The sequence below is a fragment of the Oncorhynchus tshawytscha genome, unplaced genomic scaffold, assembly GCF_018296145.1.
Source record: "Oncorhynchus tshawytscha isolate Ot180627B unplaced genomic scaffold, Otsh_v2.0 Un_contig_37_pilon_pilon, whole genome shotgun sequence".
NCBI lineage: Eukaryota > Metazoa > Chordata > Actinopteri > Salmoniformes > Salmonidae > Oncorhynchus > Oncorhynchus tshawytscha.
In genome coordinates this window covers 337621-355810 of record NW_024609825.1, presented here as the reverse complement: position 1 = coordinate 355810, position 18190 = coordinate 337621, and the positions used below count along the sequence as shown (strand labels likewise).

The window sequence follows — 18190 nt, the reverse complement described above, 5'->3', positions numbered from 1 at the left end:
GGTGTGGGCTGTTATACTGGGGTGTTTGCGTTCAACCTCCACTCTACTGTACAGTATCATTATACAGTAGAGTACATGCTCAGCTATGCTGAATGGGGGCTGTTTGATAGATACACACCACTCAGTTGATCCTCTGCCCACCTATACATACAGTGTTCAGGCTCTCTGTCTCCGACACAAGCACTCACACTTATCCCAGTAGGTATTTTAGCCTGCAGCCTCCGTCTCAATGACTATTCCAGAGTTCTGGCACCAGCGTTTGGAACATGTTGGTGCAGTGCTGAATTTCATGAGATGAATAATGATGGACAGGGACGTTTGATGTAGCTAACATCCTTTATTAATGTTCTCATCCTGGTTACATCTGTACCAATCCTGCTGCTGAAAACTATACGACTGACAAAGAACTGATTTAAAAATGTATGTAGAAGTACTTTATCATTCCCAATTCATTGTTCGTAAAGTAATTGTTTGGCTTGGCTTCCATGGAATTCATGTCGGCACGACTGTAATAGTATCTGATACCAGTCTTGACAGATGTGTTAATGCGGAGCACTGAGTGAATGTCATTACTATTTGTCGAAACGTGTATTGTGATACTTTGTTATTCCCTTCTTTGACGATGGCACTGCCCCTGGCAGTGGATGCCCCTATTGGATGCCCTGATGCCCCAGACATGTCTAACTCACCTGTCCCCTTTGCATAGCCGCTGGAAGTAGGGGTGCTGCAGCACCCCCTAAAAAATCATGTAAAAAAAAAACATTAATTAAGAAAAACATTATTTGAACAAACTTTTTTTTTACAAAAGTAGTGCACTGGGCCTTTACTAGTATTAGCGGACCAATATAGACATCTGTAGTGTGGGCAAAACCATTTTTTCAGCATTTCCGCTTTGGCAAATAAGGTAGTTGTATGATTAAGAACAGTACCTTGCAGGATTCAATAGTTGGAATTGCAAGACTTGTTGCCCTTTCCCTTTCTCTGTGATTGTCATTCTAATAGAATCCAGAATGAACAAAACACTGTCCTCAACATTTACATCAAATGGTGAAAGGTTATTGGTAAGGACACAAAACATCCACATCAAATTAAAGATTTTGTACATTACTGTATAGTACATAGGTTGGTCATCTAGGTTTGTACCTGTAGACTTTCCATCACCATGAAGAAGAACAATGCACAATACAGTAATTGAGTACATTGACACATCAAGTGGTTTGTGATGATATGATGTGATTGATGTGGCTCAGTTGGTAGCGCATGGTGCTTCCAATGCTAGGATTGTGGGTTTGATTCCCACGGGACTAGTATGAAAAAATATGTACATGTATATATTTGCAAAGTATTTCAAGAAACTGGAAAACATATATCAAGCATGTATTTTTATATTCCACAAGCATTTTCAGATGAACTGTTTTGTTACAGATAATCATCAGACTCAAGTTACAAATGCTGGTAAACACTCAAATACATTTAGGGTAAAAAATGTCACAAAAGGAGTGTGCTGGGCCTTTGCTAGTCTTGTATTAGCGGACTGATATGGACGTAAAAGACAACACAGCACCCCCACCCCCAAAACTATTTCTGCCTTGTCTCAATCTCTCTCTCTCTCTCTCTTGCTCTCCCTCTCCCCTCCTCTCTCTCTCTTTCGCTCCCTCCTTCCCTGCCTCTCTCTCTCTCTCTAGGAAGCGTCAGCTGCAGTTTCTGTTGGAGGGGCGTGGGCGCCGCGCAGGCTTGAGCCCAGAGGAGCTGCGTGACAACGGCAAGCTGCTAGGAGAGGGCCTGAGCAGAGCCCTGTTCAACTACCCCAGTAGAGACTGCTGCAGTGTGGGAGCGGAGAGCCCAGAGGTCAGCACTCTCAGACTATCACTCTGTCTGTAGCCTGGTCCCAGTGGTGATGACTGCAGTAGCAGAGTGGAAGCAGCCAGTCTAGCCTGGTGGTCCCAGATCTCTTCCATCACAAAGAGATCTGGGACCAGGATAGACTGGCTGCGCTCACTCTGCTACTGTAGACATCACCACTACCTGTCACTGTATACTTGATGCTTCATACTGTAGCAGCTTTATTGAGGGCATGTTTCATACATTTACAGCTGTGATCCTCAATCCTGCTCCTTGAGCCATGAAACGCCTGATTTAGCCAATAAAAGTAATGAAGACAGTGGCTCTCCTGGAGAAGGATTGAGGATCACTGATTTACAATGTAACATGATTACTATCCAATAGGATGATCAATGGAGACTTCCTCTCATCAGTGTCAAAGCTAACAGTCCTCTGTTCCCTGGATCTCCTCAGGAGGGTGCTATGGAGTCGTCATCGGAGCGCCGCGCTGTGATGGAACAGTATATACAGGCTCAGGTCCAGAGGGCATCTGACACCAACCTGAAGGGGGAGTCCCTCCACAAACTGTGGCCCTCCATGTTCATGGAGATGGTGAGAGACTATGTGCTGGAGATGAGGGACCGACCAACCTTCCGTCAGGCCTGCCTCAACAGGCTCTCCACACAGGGAAAGTGAGAGAGTGAGGGGTATAGACCTGGTAAAACTCCATAAGACCCACAGTACAGCAAACCGGACACATACTGGAAACAGGTACAGCATACTGGACAAATACTAGAAACAGGTACAGCATACTGGACACATACTAGAAACAGTTACAGCATACTGGAAACAGCTACAGCATACTGGACACATACTAGAAACAGCTACAGCATACTGGACACATTCTAGAAACAGGTACAGCATACTGGACACATACTAGAAACAGCTACAGCATACTGGACACATACTAGAAACAGCTACAGCATACTGGACACATACTAGAAACAGCTACAGCATACTGGACACATACTAGAAACAGCTACAGCATACTGGACACATACTAGAAACAGCTACAGCATACTGGACACATACTAGAAACAGCTACAGCATACTGGACACATACTAGAAACAGCTACAGCATACTGGACACATACTAGAAACAGCTACAGCATACTGGACACATACTAGAAACAGCTACAGCATACTGGACACATACTAGAAACAGCTACAGCATACTGGACACATACTAGAAACAGCTACAGCATACTGGACACATACTAGAAACAGCTACAGCATACTGGACACATACTAGAAACAGGTACAGCATACTGGACACATACTAGAAACAGGTACAGCATACTGGACACATACTGGAAACAGGTACAGCATACTGGACACATACTAGAAACAGGTACAGCATACTGGAAGATGGATGTGGATTTTTCTTTTAAAGGCAACTTTGGGGGGGGGTTCTCACCAGCTGGGCCTCATAACCTTGAATGCACATGATCATGGAAAAGACAATATTGATGTTTGTTCTATACTCTGTTCTTCCTATTCAACTTGATTCCAGTATGCACGGAGCTATAGAGCTATAAACTTGAGAAAGTCATTGTGAGTGTGCATTGTCATCTCTAAAGAGGAACACTCTTTGCACTTTAAAGCCTTCATAAAGATCCTGTTCTGGAGCCTTCATCTCCAGCTGAAGATTACAATGAGTGTGTCTCATTGAGCCTAGAATGATTGTGTCATGATAAGCCTCTTCTTAATGTTACTCTCTCTCTCTGCCTGGCGTGATGACAAGGGCAGAAAATACACGTTTTCTTTTCGGACCACTCATTTTCTGTATTGTACTTAGAAATAAAATATTCCCTAACACTTAACTGTTCCATGTTTATTGCTCCTGTAGTGTCTCTGTTGATCAAGAAACCATGCTGCAGGAAATTTATTCTCCATCCATCAATCATCAAATTACTCAGAGCTAATATTTTGACTGAATCAGACAGACGATTTTGCACAAAAACATATAATCAAAAGTTTTTTTTTGTCGTTGTTTTTTGTTATATTTATCTCTTTTGAGCATTAAACCCTAAGTATGTTATACTATATTATACCATCTCTGGCTCCTCTGATCTCTGACTATTAACTGAATTGTTTTGAAGAACAGCACTATATCCAGCCACCTCCTAATACATAAGACAGAGCCGTGTGCTAATGTTGTTCCACAGTACCTCAGTGTCCCTCCCTGTGCATGCTCTACCCTGCACTGGGACATCCAGGGGGAATGGAGAGGGTCCTCTCTCTCCTGTTGAACTCAGAAAGGAATGTTCTTGCAGGCTTCGATAGTGCAGACTGGTTTACTACCAGCTGTTCCTGGTCCCCTCACTCACTACAACTACTCTGTAGAGAGGCTGGGCTCTCCACGATGCCTGTGCTGTCAATGGTTTACAGTCAAGGCTTTCCAAAGTCAACTCCAGACACCTGTGGCACTACACAGGATTGGTGAAAAGGGAAACTGGAGCTTTGCCGGAGTGGGAGAGTTCAGAATTGAAGCTATCAGAAATGGTTTTCTGAATTGAATGTTCGATGTGCAACTGAATAAACAGAAGCATCTTGGGGAGAGGCAACTGTGGTTCAAGTGTAAGTACTACTGCTCTCAGACAGTGTAATGTCCTACTGCTCTCAGACAGCATAGTCAAACATAGTAGTCAAACATTGTTTGCAAAAATAAGACCATTTCTCGCGCACATTTATGGGAAAACGATATCATACACTACTGTTCAAAAGTTTGGTGTTTTGCGGGTACTATTTAATGAACCTGCCGGTTGAAGACTTGTGAGGCGTCTGTCTCTCAAACTAGACACTCTAATGTACTTGTCCTCTTGCTCAGTTGTGCACCGGGGCCTCCCAATCCTCTTTCTATTCTGGTTAGGGACAGTTTGCCCTGTCCTGTGAAGGGAGTAGTACACAGCGTTGTACGAGATCTTCAGTTTCTTGGAAAGTCCTGCACCCTCTGTAGTGCCTTGCGGTCGAAGGCCATGCAGTTGCCATACCAGGCAGTAATACAACCAGTCAGGATGCTCTCGATGGTGCAGCTGTAGAACCTTTTGAGGATCTGAGGACCCATGCCAAATCTTTTCAGTCTCCTGAGGGGGAATAGGTTTTGTCTTGCCCTCTTCACGACTGTCTTGGTGTGCTTGGACCATGTTAGTTTGTTGGTGATGTGGACGCCAAGGAACTTGAAGCTCTCAACTGCTCCACTACAGCTCCGTCATTGAGAATGGGGGTGTGCTCGGCCCTCCTTTTCCTGTAGTCCACAATCACGTTGAGGAAGAGGCTGTTGTCCTTGCACCACATGGTCAGGTCTCTGAGGATCAGCACGGCGGATTTGTTGTTACCTACCCTTACCACCTGGGGGACGGCCCGTCAGGAAGTCCAGGATCCAGTTGCAGAGGGAGGTGTTTAGTCTCAGGGTCCTTAGCTTAGTGATGAGCTTTGAGGGCACTATGGTGTTAAACACTGAGCTGTAGTCAGTGAATAGCATTCTCACATAGGTGTTCCTTTTGTCCAGGTGTGTAAGGGATTTGTGGAGGGCAATAGAGATTGCATCATCTGTGGATCTGTTGGGGTGGTATGCAAATTGGAATGGGTCTAGGGCTTCTGGGATAATGGTGTTGATGTGAGCCATCACCAGCCTTTCAAAATCAAATCAAATGTATTTATATAGCCCTTCGTATATCAGCTGACATCTCAAAGTGCTGTACAGAAACCCAGTCTAAAACCCCAAACAGCAAGCAATGCAGGTGTAGAAGCACAGTGGCTAGGAAAAACTCCCTAGAAAGGCCAAAACCTAGGAAGAAACCTAGAGAAGAACCAGGCTATGAGGGGTGGCCAGTCCTCTTCTGGCTGTGCCGGGAAGATTATAACAGAACATGGCCAAGATGTTCAAATGTTCATAAATGACCAGCATGGTCAAATAATAATAATCACAGGCAGAACAGTTGAAACTGGAGCAGCAGCACGGCCAGGTGGACTGGGGACAGCAAGGAGTCATCATGCCAGGTAGTCCTGAGGCATGGTCCTAGGGCTCAGGTCCTCAGAGAGAGAGAAAGAGAGTATTAGAGAGAGCATACTTCAATTCACACAGGACACCGGATAAGACAGGAGAAGTACTCCAGAAATAACAAACTGACCCTAGCCCCCCGACACATAAACTACTGCAGCATAAATACTGGAGGCTGAGACAGGAGGGGTCAGGAGACACTGTGTCCCCATCCGATGATACCCCCGGACAGGGCCAAACAGGAAGGATATAACCCCACCCACTTTACCAAAGCACAGCCCCACACCACTAGAGGGATATCTTCAACCTCCAACTTACCATCCTGAGACAAGGCCGAGTATAGCCCACAAAGATCTCCGCCACGGCACAACCCAAGGGGGGGGGGGCGCCAACCCAGACAGGAAGATCACATCAGTGACTCAACCCACTCAAGTAACGCACCCCTCCTAGGGACGGCATGAAAGAGCACCAGTAAGCCAGTGACTCAGCCCCTGTAATAGGGTTAGAGGCAGAGAATCCCAGTGGAAAGAGGGGAACTGGCCAGGCAGAGACAGCAAGGGCGGTTCGTTGCTCCAGAGCCGTTCCGTTCACCTTCACACTCCTGGGCCAAACTACACTCAATCATATGACCCACTGAAGAGATGAGTCTTCAGTAAAGACTTAAAGGTTGAGACTGAGTTTGCGTTTCTCACATGGGTAGGCAGACCATTCCATAAAAATGGAGCTCTGTTTGCTTAGAAATTCTAGGGACAATTAGGAGGCCTGCGTCTTGTGACCGTAGCGTACGTGTAGGTATGTACGGCAGGATCAAATCAGATAGATAGGTAGGAGTAAACCCATGTAATGCTTTGTAGGTTAGCAATAAAACCTTGAAATCAGCCCTTGCCTTGACAGGAAGCCAGTGTCGGGAGGCTAGCACTGGAGTAATATGATAAAATTTTTTGGTTCTAGTCAGGATTCTAGCAGCCGTATTTAGCACTAACTGACGTTTATTTAGTGCTTTATCCTGGTAGCCAGAAAGTAGAGCATTGCAGTAGTCTAACCTAGAAGTAACAAAAGCATGGATGAATTTTTCTGCATCATTTTTTGACAGAAAAGCACTTCATGGCTACAGACGTGAGGGCTACGGGTCGGTAGTCATTTAGGCAGGTTACCTTAGTGTTCTTGGGCACTGGGACTATGGTGTTCTGCTTGACACATGTTGGTATTACAGACTCAGACAGTTGAAAATGTCAGTCAAGACACTTGCCAGTTGGTCAGCGCATGCTCGGAGTACATGTCCTGGTAATCTGTCTACCCTGCGGCCTTGTGAATATTGACCTGTTTAAAGGTCTTATTCGCATTGGCTGCGGAGAACAGCTGATGCTCTCATGCATGTTTCAGTGTTACTTGCCTCGAAGCGAGCATAGAAGTAATTTAGTTTGTCTGGTAGGCTTGTGTCACTGGGCAGCTCTCGGCTGTGCTTCCCTTTGTAGTCTGTAATAGTTTGCAAGCTTTGCCACGTCCGACGAGCGTCGGAGCCGGTGTAGTACGATTCAATCTTAGTCCTGTATTGACGCTTTGCCTGATTGATGATTTATTGGAGGGCATAAGGGGATTTCTTATAAGCTTCCGGGTTAGAGTCCTGCTCCTTGAAAGCGGCAGCTCTACCCTTTAGCTCAGTGAGGATGTTGCCTGTAATCCATGGTTTCTGGTTGGGGTATGTACGTACGTCACTGTGGAGATGACATCATCGATGCACTTATTTATATCCTGCAGGAATCATTCCTTCATGACAGTGGCCTGTTGGGGAATAGAGGCTGTTACAATCTTTGAAATACAATTATTTTAATAACTAGAGCTGTCAGACACCATCTAGTCTTCTCTCATTAGTGTTTTTCTGACACTTTACAACATTGACCTGTGGAATGAGTGCCAATATGGACTTCGGTGATGTCATCTACAAAATTGCTTCCAACACTCTACTCAGCAAACTGGATGCAGTTTATCACAGTGCCATCCGTTTTGTCACTAAAGCACCTTATACCACCCACCACTGCGACTTGTATGCTCTAGTCGGCTGGCCCTCGCTACATATTCGTCGCCAGACCCACTGGCTCCAGGTCATCTACAAGTCCATGCTAGGTAAAGCTCCGCCTTATCTCAGTTCACTGGTCACGATGGCAACACCCATCCGTAGCACGCGCTCCAGCAGGTGTATCTCACTGATCATCCCTAAAGCCAACACCTCATTTGGTCGCCTTTCGTTCCAGTTCTCTGCTGCCTGTGACTGGAACAAATTGCAAAAATCGCTGAAGTTGGAGACTTTTATCTCCCTCACCAACTTCAAACATCTGCTATCTGAGCAGTTAACCGATCGCTGCAGCTGTACATAGTCTATCGGTAAATAGCCCACCCATTTTTACCTACCTCATCCCCATACTGTTTTTATTTATTTACTTTTCTGCTCTTTTGCACACCAATATCTCTACCTGTACATGACCATCTGATCATGTATCACTCCAGTGTTATTAATCTGCAAAATTTTAATTATTCGCCTACCTCCTCATGCCTTTTGCACACTATGTTTATAGACTCCCCTTTTTTTTCTACTGTGTTATTGACTTGTTAATTGTCTACTCCATGTGTAACTCTGTGTTGTCTGTTCACACTGCTATGCTTTATCTTGGCCAGGTCGCAGTTGCAAATGAGAACTTGTTCTCAACTAGCCTACCTGGTTAAATAAAGGTGAAATAAAAAAAATAAAAAAACAAAAATATCTGCCTCACTTAGAGCAAACATCAGTGCTGTGATTCTTTTGTTGACAGATAAACAGTGCATTCATTTCTTCATAATACTTAATGTGATTTGGAGTGATAATGACAGTAATCAAAATACAACAAGTTTTTACACATTTCAGGAAGTTTTACTTTGACAGAACATGCAACTACATCGTATTGAAACTGAGTCAGATTCACACAAACAGACTTTAGGGAGAACCTCAGAGAACCTGATGACAAGTGACAGCACACTGTGCTTGGTGGGGAGGTACAGTAGATAAGAGGAGAGGGAGAGTAATAAGTCATCCTTTGTTGGAAAGCAAATGAGAACTGCTGGCATGGCAGCACTTCCCAAACCCAGGGCTCTGAGAGGTTAACTCAACATCAACTCCAACATGGCGGTCATTCCCCAAGAGAGGATGACTTTCACTTTAGCAGTGATAAATTCATGAACTTCTTTGAGGAAAAGATTATGATTATTAGAAAGCAAATTACGGACTCCTCTTTAAATCTGCGTATTCCTTCAAAGCTCAGTTGTCCTGAGTCTGCACAACTCTCCCAGGACCTAGGATCAAGAGAGACGCTCAAGTGTTTTAGTACTATATCTCTTGACACAATGATGAAAATAATCATGGCCTCTAAACCTTCAAGCTGCATACTGGACCCTATTCTAACTAAACTACTGAAAGAGCTGCTTCCTGTGCTTGGCCCTCCTATGTTGAACATAATAAACGGCTCTCTATCCACCGGATGTGTACCAAACTCACTAAAAGTGGCAGTAATAAAGCCTCTCTTGAAAAAGCCTAACCTTGACCCAGAAAATATAAAAAACTATAGGCCTATATCGAATCTTCCATTCCTCTCAAAAATTTTAGAAAAGGCTGTTGCGCAGCAACTTACTGCCTTCCTGAAGACAAACAATGTATACGAAATGCTTCAGTCTGGTTTTAGACCCCATCATAGCACTGAGACGGCACTTGTGAAGGTGGTAAATGACATTTTAATGGTATCGGACCGAGGCTCTGCATCTGTCCTCGTGCTCCTAGACCTTAGTGCTGCTTTTGATACCATCGATCACCACATTCTTTTGGAGAGATTGGAAACCCAAATTGGTCTACACGGACAAGTTCTGGTCTGGCAAACTTTCTACTTTTAAACTCGGACAAAACAGAGATGCTTCTTCTAGTTCCCAAGAAACAAAGAGATCTTCTGTTGAATCTGACAATTAATCTTAATGGTTGTACAGTCGTCTCAAATAAAACTGTGAAGGACCTCGGCGTTACTCTGGACCCTGATCTCTCTTTTGAAGAACATATCAAGACCATTTCAAGGACAGCTTTTTTCCATCTACGTAACATTGCAAAAATCAGAAACTTTCTGTCCAAAAATGATGCAGAAAAATTAATCCATGCTTTTGTCACTTCTAGGTTAGACTACTGCAATGCTCTACTTTCCGGCTACCCGGATAAAGCACTAAATAAACTTCAGTTAGTACTAAATACGGCTGCTCGAATTCTGACTAGAACCAAAAAATGTGATCATATTACTCCAGTGCTAGCCTCTCTACACTGGCTTCCTGTCAAAGCAAGGGCTGATTTCAAGGTTTTACTGCTAACCTACAAAGCATTACATGGGCTTGCTCCTACCTATCTCTCTGATTTGGTCCTGCCGTACATACCTACACGTACGCTACGGTCACAAGACGCAGGCCTCCTAATTGTCCCTAGAATTTCTAAGCAAACAGCTGGAGGCAGGACTTTCTCCTTTAGAGCTCCATTTTTATGGAACGGTCTGCCTACCCATGTCAGAGACGCAAACTCGGTCTCAACCTTTAAGTCCTTACTGAAGACTTATCTCTTCAGTGGGTCATATGATTGAGTGTAGTCTGGCCCAGGAGTGGGAAGGTGAACGGAAAGGCTCTGGAGCAACGAACCGCCCTTGCTGTCTCTGCCTGGCCGGTTCCCCTCTTCCCACTGGGATTCTCTGCCTCTAACCCTATTACAGGGGCTGAGTCACTGGCTTACTGGGGTTCTCTCTTGCCGTCCCTGGAAGGGGTGCGTCACCTGAGTGGGTTGATTCACTGATGTGGTCATCCTGTCTGGGATGGCGCCCCCCCTTGGGTTGTGCCATGGCGGAGTTCATTGTGGGCTATACTCAGCCTTGTCTCAGGATGGTAAGTTGGTGGTTGAAGATATCCCTCTAGTGGTGTGGGGGCTGTGCTTTGGCAAAGTGGGTGGGGTTATATCCTTCCTGTTTGGCCCTGTCTGGGGGTGTCCTCGGATGGGGCCACAGTGTCTCCTGACCCCTCCTGTCTCAGCCTCCAGTATTTATGCTGCAGTAGTTAATGTGTCGGGGGGCTAGGGTCAGTTTGTTATATCTGGAGTACCTCTCCTGTCCTATTCGGTGTCCTGTGTGAATCTAAGTGTGCGTTCTCTAATTCTCTCTTTCTCTCTCTCTCTCTCTCTCTCTCTCTCGGAGGACCTGAGCCCTAGGACCATGCCCCAGGACTACCTGACATGATGACTCCTTGCTGTCCCCAGTCCACCTGGCCGTGCTGCTGCTCCAGTTTCAACTGTTCTGCCTTATTATTATACGACCATGCTGGTCATTTATGAACATTTGAACATCTTGGCCATGTTCTGTTATAATCTCTACCCGGCACAGCCAGAAGAGGACTGGCCATCCCACATAGCCTGGTTCCTCTCTAGGTTTCTTCCTAGGTTTTGGCCTTTCTAGGGAGTTTTTCCTAGCCACCGTGCTTCTACACCTGCATTGCTTGCTGTTTGGGGTTTTAGGCTGGGTTTCTGTACAGCACTTTGAGATATCAGCTGATGTACGAAGGGCTATATAAATAAATTTGATTTGATTTACATACCACTCCGTGAGTAATAGCCAGCCTTATTGGTCTATACTCTTTATTTAGAAGCTTATTTTTACACTGACTGAAAGATGTGGTACTGGAATCCATCATTGGAAAACGTCCTTCTGATATCTGTTGGACTGGTGCATGAGAACCAACAATCCTTGATGTGAGCAAAACAAGGTCATAAAAGGGAACTTCTGCAGACTCCGTTCTTGAGAACATTTTTGAGAGATGCTGGTATCAAATCAAACCATATGTAGCGCTTCCTTCCAAAGCAATATATTCCCAGCTGAATTTTCCCCCACACTCTTATATCATGCCCAGCCTAAGGTTCCTCCTTCGACACTGTAATGGAGGCAGGCCAAGGAGAGCTCTGCTGTTGACAAGCAAAACACAGCCAGGGTGTTTGTAGTATCAAAGAGCTGCATAGGATCTGTATTATTAATTAATACTGTATATTGCCATGTAGGTGTTGCTGTCAATGAGGAATCTTCACCTTAATCCACCCAAATCCTTTCACACGAGCAAAGGAAAAAGCCCTCAGGTAAGAGAGAAAAATGTTTTAGTGAATAAATATTGGACTCCTCGAGAATGATTGTCACATGCATATAGAACCCAGGTTGTCTGTGGGAATCTAGACTGCATAAGCCCACTGAGCATGAGCTCTGAGTGATATGATGAGTCTCAAGGTCTTCGTCAAGGTTACTCTTCATGCGTAATTTGTGAACTTATTCAGACATTAGGGAAATGTATTAACAGAATGCATTATGGTGGCATGCACAACCAATGAAAGTGACATTCATACAGTGTGTGGGGTGTTATCAAAACAATAGACTATCATGACAGACGATTAACTTTTTATTCATTCAATTCATCCTCAAATCAGAGTGTATTACCTGTCTCCACTGTAATAGCTTGTTTATAAGCCTAGATACTTCTCCATATAGAGTATGTGACGACAGAAACTGGCAGTAACCTTGTGTTGTATATTTACTTGTCATGCAGGATGTATTTCACAGGATTAAATACTGGTTATACTGTAAACAAACCAGCTCTGTTGGCTCTGATAGTAGCCTCTGCTATCAGTTCACTCATGTATATCAAAATAGGTATCTGTACTGTGGTGTACAGGTATCATACAGCAAATAGAGACATTTGATACCAGTTAAGATAGCAATGTGTTTGTGTATGGGTGAATGGACCAGAAGTATCCCATAGAAAACTGTTTTACTTCTCAAGCAAAGGACGGATTGAGAGTCTGAGGTGCTGCTGATGAGGAGTTAGCTTTTAAGTGTGTTCTATTGTTTCTGCTCGGAAAGCCATCCCACTGAGACACCACCTCCTCATAATGTATGATCTGGACACATTAGTTAGTACTCTTAGTTCCACTTCATAGGACAGAGTATTACTTTTCCCTGGTCCTGGAATGAGCTTAGCACATTGTTTATTGTTAGTTACTGTGCTGTACGTCTGATGGCAGGGGATTCACATTTTTGTCGATGACAGGGTAGAACAGCTCTCCTTTCGAAAGTGTTTCCTTGTATAGTTTGAATGGGTCAATCGGAACAGTAGTTCATTAAGTTGCTATAATTGGGTGCGGTCACCCGTGACCATGGTTTGGAAACATAGAGGTTAAAGGCAAATTCACAGCCAGCATCAACATGGTCCCACCATTGAATAAAGCCATTATGATATCCGGCACCTTTGGAAACAAAGGCCATGATGAGACACATATATAACACAGTATATACAGTGGGGCAAAAAAGTATTTAGTCAGCCACCAATTGTGCAAGTTCTCCCACTTAAAAAGATGAGAGAGGCCTGTCATTTTCATCATAGGTACACTTCAACTATGACAGACAAAATGAGAAAAAAAATCCAGAAAATCACATTGTAGGATTTTTAATGAATTTATTTGCAAATTATGGTGGAAAATAAGTATTTGGTCACCTACAAACAAACAAGATTTCTGGCTCACACAGACCTGTAACTTCTTCTTTAAGAGGCTCCTCTGTCCTCCACTCGTTACCTGTATTAATGGCACCTGTTTGAACTTGTTATCGGTATAAAAGACACCTGTTCACAACCTCAAACAGTCACACTCCAAACTCCACTATGGCCAAGACCAGAGAGCTGTCAAAGGACACCAGAAACAAAATTGTAGATCTGCACCAGGCTGGGAAGACTGAATCTGCAATAGGTAAGCAGCTTGGTTTGAAGAAATCAACTGTGGGAGCGATTATTAGGAAATGGAAGACATACAAGACCACTGATAATCTCCCCCGATCTGGGGCTCCACGCAAGATCTCACACCGTGGGGTCAAAAAGATCACAAGAACGGTGAGCAAAAATCCCAGAACCATACGGGGGGACCTAGTGAATGACCTGCAGAGAGCTGGGACCAAAGTAACAAAGCCTACCATCAGTAACACACTACGCCGCCAGGGACTCAAATCCTGCAGCGCCAGACGTGTCCCCCTGCTTAAGCCAGTACATGTCCAGGCCCATCTAAAGTTTGCTAGAGAGCATTTGGATGATCCAGAAGAAGATTGGGAGAATGTCATATGGTCAGATGAAACCAAAATATAACTTTTTGGTAAAAACTCAACTCGTCGTGTTTGGAGGACAAAGAATGCTGAGTTGCATCCAAAGAACACCATACCTACTGTTAAGCATGGGGGTGGAAACATCATGCTTTGGGGCTGTTTTTCTGCAAAGGGACCAGGACGACTGATCTGTGTATAGGAAAGAATGAATGGGGCCATGTATCGTGAGATTTTGAGTGAAAACCTCCTTCTATCAGCAAGGGCATTGAAGATGAAACGTGGCTGGGTCTTTCAGCATGACAATGATCCCAAACACCGAACGAAGGAGTGGCTCCGTAAGAAGCATTTCAAGGTCCTGGAGTGACCTTGCCAGTCTCCAGATCTCAACCCCATAGAAAATCTTTGGAGGGAGTTGAAAGTCCATCTTGCCCAGCAACAGCCCCAAAACATCACTGCTCTAGAGGAGATCTGCATGGACGAATGGGCCAATATACCAGCAACCGTGTGTGAAAACCTTGTGAAGACTTACAGAAAACGTTTGACCTCTGTCATTGCCAACAATGGGTATATAACAAAGTATTGAGATAAACTTTTGTTCTTGACCAAATACTTATTTTCCACCATATTTTGCAAATAAATTCATTAAAAATCCTACAATGTGATTTTCTGGATTTTTTTCTTCTCATTTTGTCTGTCATAGTTGAAGTGTACCTATGATGAAAATTACAGGCCTCTCTCATCTTTTTAAGTGGGAGAACTTGCACAATTGGTGGCTGACTAAATACTTTTTTGCCCCACTGTATATATATATACTGAGATCATGTGACACTTAGAATGCACACAGGTGGACTTTATTTTGACTAATTATGTGACTTTGAAGGTAATTGGTTGCACCAGATCTTATTTAGGGGCTTCATAGCAAAGGGGGTGAATACATATGCATGCACCACCTTTCTGTTTTCTATATTTTTGAATTTTTTTAAACAAGTTATTTTTTTCATTTCACTTCACCAATTTGGACTATTTTGTGTATGTCCATTACATGAAATCCAAATTAAATTAAATTTAGATTACAGGTTGTAATGTTACAAAATAGGAAAAACGCCAAGGGGGATGTCACGCCCTGACCGTAGATTGCTTTGTATGTTTCTATTTTTAGTTTGGTCAGGGTGTGATGTGGGCGGGTATTCTATGTTGTATGTCTAGGTTTTCTTTTTCTATGTGTTTGGCCTGGTATGGTTTTCAATCAGAGGCAGCTGTCTATCGTTGTCTCTGATTGAGAGCCATACTTAGGTAGCCTGTTTTCCCATTTTGAGTTGTGGGTGATTATTTTCCGTTCCAGTGTTTTCACCATATAGGATTGTTTCGGTTTTCATTTATTTCTCTTGTTCTTTTGTCATTCAGTGTTCAGTTGTTCTTCATTAAAATGGACACTTACCACGCTCCACCTTCGTCCTGTCCTTCTTCCACCAACGACAACCGTTACAGGGGATGAATACTTTTGCAAGGCACTGTATTATTACTCTGAATTTTTTACTCTGAATTTTTTAACATACTTTCCCTGGTCTTTTCACCTGACCCTTTACATTGTTTTTGATCTTTCAGCAAATGACTGAGTGGGAGAGTGTAAAGGGTGCGTGCTGGTGGCAGGGAAGTCAGGCGCAGGAGAACGAACTTGGTATAAACGGATTCGTTTAATAAGTGCTCACAAACTCTGAAAACCAACATATACAAAAATAATGAAAGTGGGTACAAAACCTGTCGCACACCAGAATAATAATAGCATCAATACATACAACAACCAATCACCGACAAGGACATGAGGGGAAACAGAGGGTTAAATACACAACATGTAATTGATGGGATTGGAACCAGGTGTGATGGAAGACAAGACAAAACCAATGGAAAATGAAAAATGGATCAGTGATGGCTAGAAGGTCGGTGACTTCGACCGCCGAACACCACCCAAACAAGGAGAAGGATCGACTTCGGCGGAAGTCATGACAGTACCACCCCCCTGACGTCGACACCGACCTCGGGGACAACCCGGAGGGCGAGGCGCAGGGCGATCCGGATTGAGACGGTGGAACTCTCGCAGCATTGAAGGATCAAACACGTCCTCCACCGGAACCCAGCATCTCTCCTCCGGACCATACCCCTCCCAGTCCACGAGGTACTGAAGGCCCCTCGCCCCTCGCCCGACGTCTCGAATCCAGTATGGAACGAACTATCCATAACGACCAGGATCGTGGTGTTACCCTGTGAAGGAGGAAGATCAGTCAGGAAATCCACCGACAGGTGCAACCACGGCCGTTGTGGAACGGTTAAGGGTTATAAATTTATCTCTGCGCAGGTGTCTAGGAGCCTTGCACTGGGCACACACCGAACAGGAGGAAACAAACCCTCATGTCCTTAGCTAAAGTGGGCCACCAGTACTTTCCACTAAGACAGCGCACCGTCCGACCAATACCAGGATGACCAGAGGAGGGTGACGTATGGGTCCAATAGATCAGCCGGTCGCGGACAGCAGACGGAACGTACAGACGCCCAGCAGGACACTGAATGGGAGCGGGCTCTGTACGCAATGCCTGCTCAATGTCGGTGCCACCAGGCAAGAGGCCGGGAGTATGGGAGTGGGATCCATGGGTCGCTCCTCTGTGTCATACATCTGGGACAGTTAATCTGCCTTCGCGTTCTGGGAACCTGGTCTGTAGGACAGGGTGAAAACAAAACGGGTAAAAAACATGGCCCACCTTGCCTGGCGAGGATTCAGTCTCCTCACCGCCGGATGTACTCCAGATTGCGGTGGTCAGTCCAGAAGAGAAAAGGGTGTTTAGCCCACTCAATCCAATGTCTCCACGCCTTCAAAGCCTTGACGACAGCCAACAACACCCGGTCCCCCACATCATAGTTTCGCTCCCCCGGGCTGAGCTTCTTCGAAAAGAAGGCACAGGGGCGGAGCTTTGGTGGCGTACCCGAGCGCTGAGAGAGCACGGCTCCTATCCCAGCCTTGGACACGTCCACCTCCACTATGAACGACAAAGAGGGATCCGGATGAGCCAGCACGGGAGCCGAGGTAAACAGAGCCCTCAGCTGACCAAAAGCCCTGTCCGCCTCAGCCGACCACTGCAAACGTACCGGTCCCCCCTTCAGCAGTGAGGTAATGGGAGCTGCTACCTGACCAAAGCCCCGGATAAACCTCCGGTAGTAGTTGGAAAACCCTAGAAACCGCTGCACTTCCTTTACCGTGGCGGGAGTTGGTCAATTACGCACGGCTGAAATGCGGTCACTCTCCATCTCCACCCCTGACGTGGAAATGCGGTACCCTAGGAAGGAGACGGACTGTTGGAAAGACAGACATTTCTCAGGCTTGATGTACAGGTCATTCTCCAACAGTCGACCAAGCACCTGCGCAACAGGGACACATGCTCGGCTCGTGCAGTGGAGTATATCAGAATACACCCTGCCCGTGCAGGTCCCGGAAAATCTCATCTACATAGGCCTGGAAGACTGATGGAGCATTCATCAACCCGTACGGCATGACGAGGTACTCATAGTGCCCTGAGATGGTACTAAATTCCGTCTTCCACTCGTCCCCCTCTGTGATACGCACCAGGTTGTAAGCGCTCCTGAGATCCAATTTTGTGAAGAAGCGCGCCCCGTGAATTGACTCTATCGCACTGGCTATGAGATGCAGCAGATAGCTGTACCTCACAGTGATTTGGTTGATACCTCGATAGTCAATGCACGGGTGCAGACCTCCATCCTTCTTCTTCACAAAAAATAAACTTGAGGCAGGTGAAGTGGAGGGCCGAATGTACCCCTGCTCCAGAGATTTGGAGACGTATGTAGTTGTAGTTTATTCATGTATAGTTTTCTTATTAAAAACAAGCATGAATTTCAACCACGCTGCATTTTGGTCCTCCTCTCCTTCCCAGGAAGAACCGCATATCAGAATCACCCACCACAACAGGACCAAGCGGCGTGGTGACAGGCAGCGGCAGCAGGAGCAGCGAAATCCAGATTTCTGGACATGGGAGGAAATATTGGACGGTAAAGGACCCTGGGCACAGCCAGGAGAATATCGCCGCCCCAAAGAAGAGCTGGAGGCGGCGAAGGTGGAGAGGCGCTGGTATGA

General features: G+C 45.1%; 1 protein-coding gene across 2 annotated transcripts in view; it reads left to right on the top strand.

Moving 5' to 3' along the window:
- The window catches only part of LOC112263850 (leucine-rich repeat-containing protein 49), a 63128-nt gene extending 59424 nt beyond the window's left edge, over window positions 1–3704 (top strand). For both annotated transcript variants that reach the window (XM_024440488.2, XM_042319091.1), the window contains 2 exons: window positions 1686–1848; window positions 2296–3704. In XM_024440488.2, the coding sequence (XP_024296256.2) occupies window positions 1686–1848; window positions 2296–2517 (385 nt within the window). In that variant the 3' untranslated portion in view covers window positions 2518–3704. The remainder of the gene's footprint in view (window positions 1–1685; window positions 1849–2295) is intronic.
- Window positions 3705–18190: the final 14486 nt, after the last annotated feature.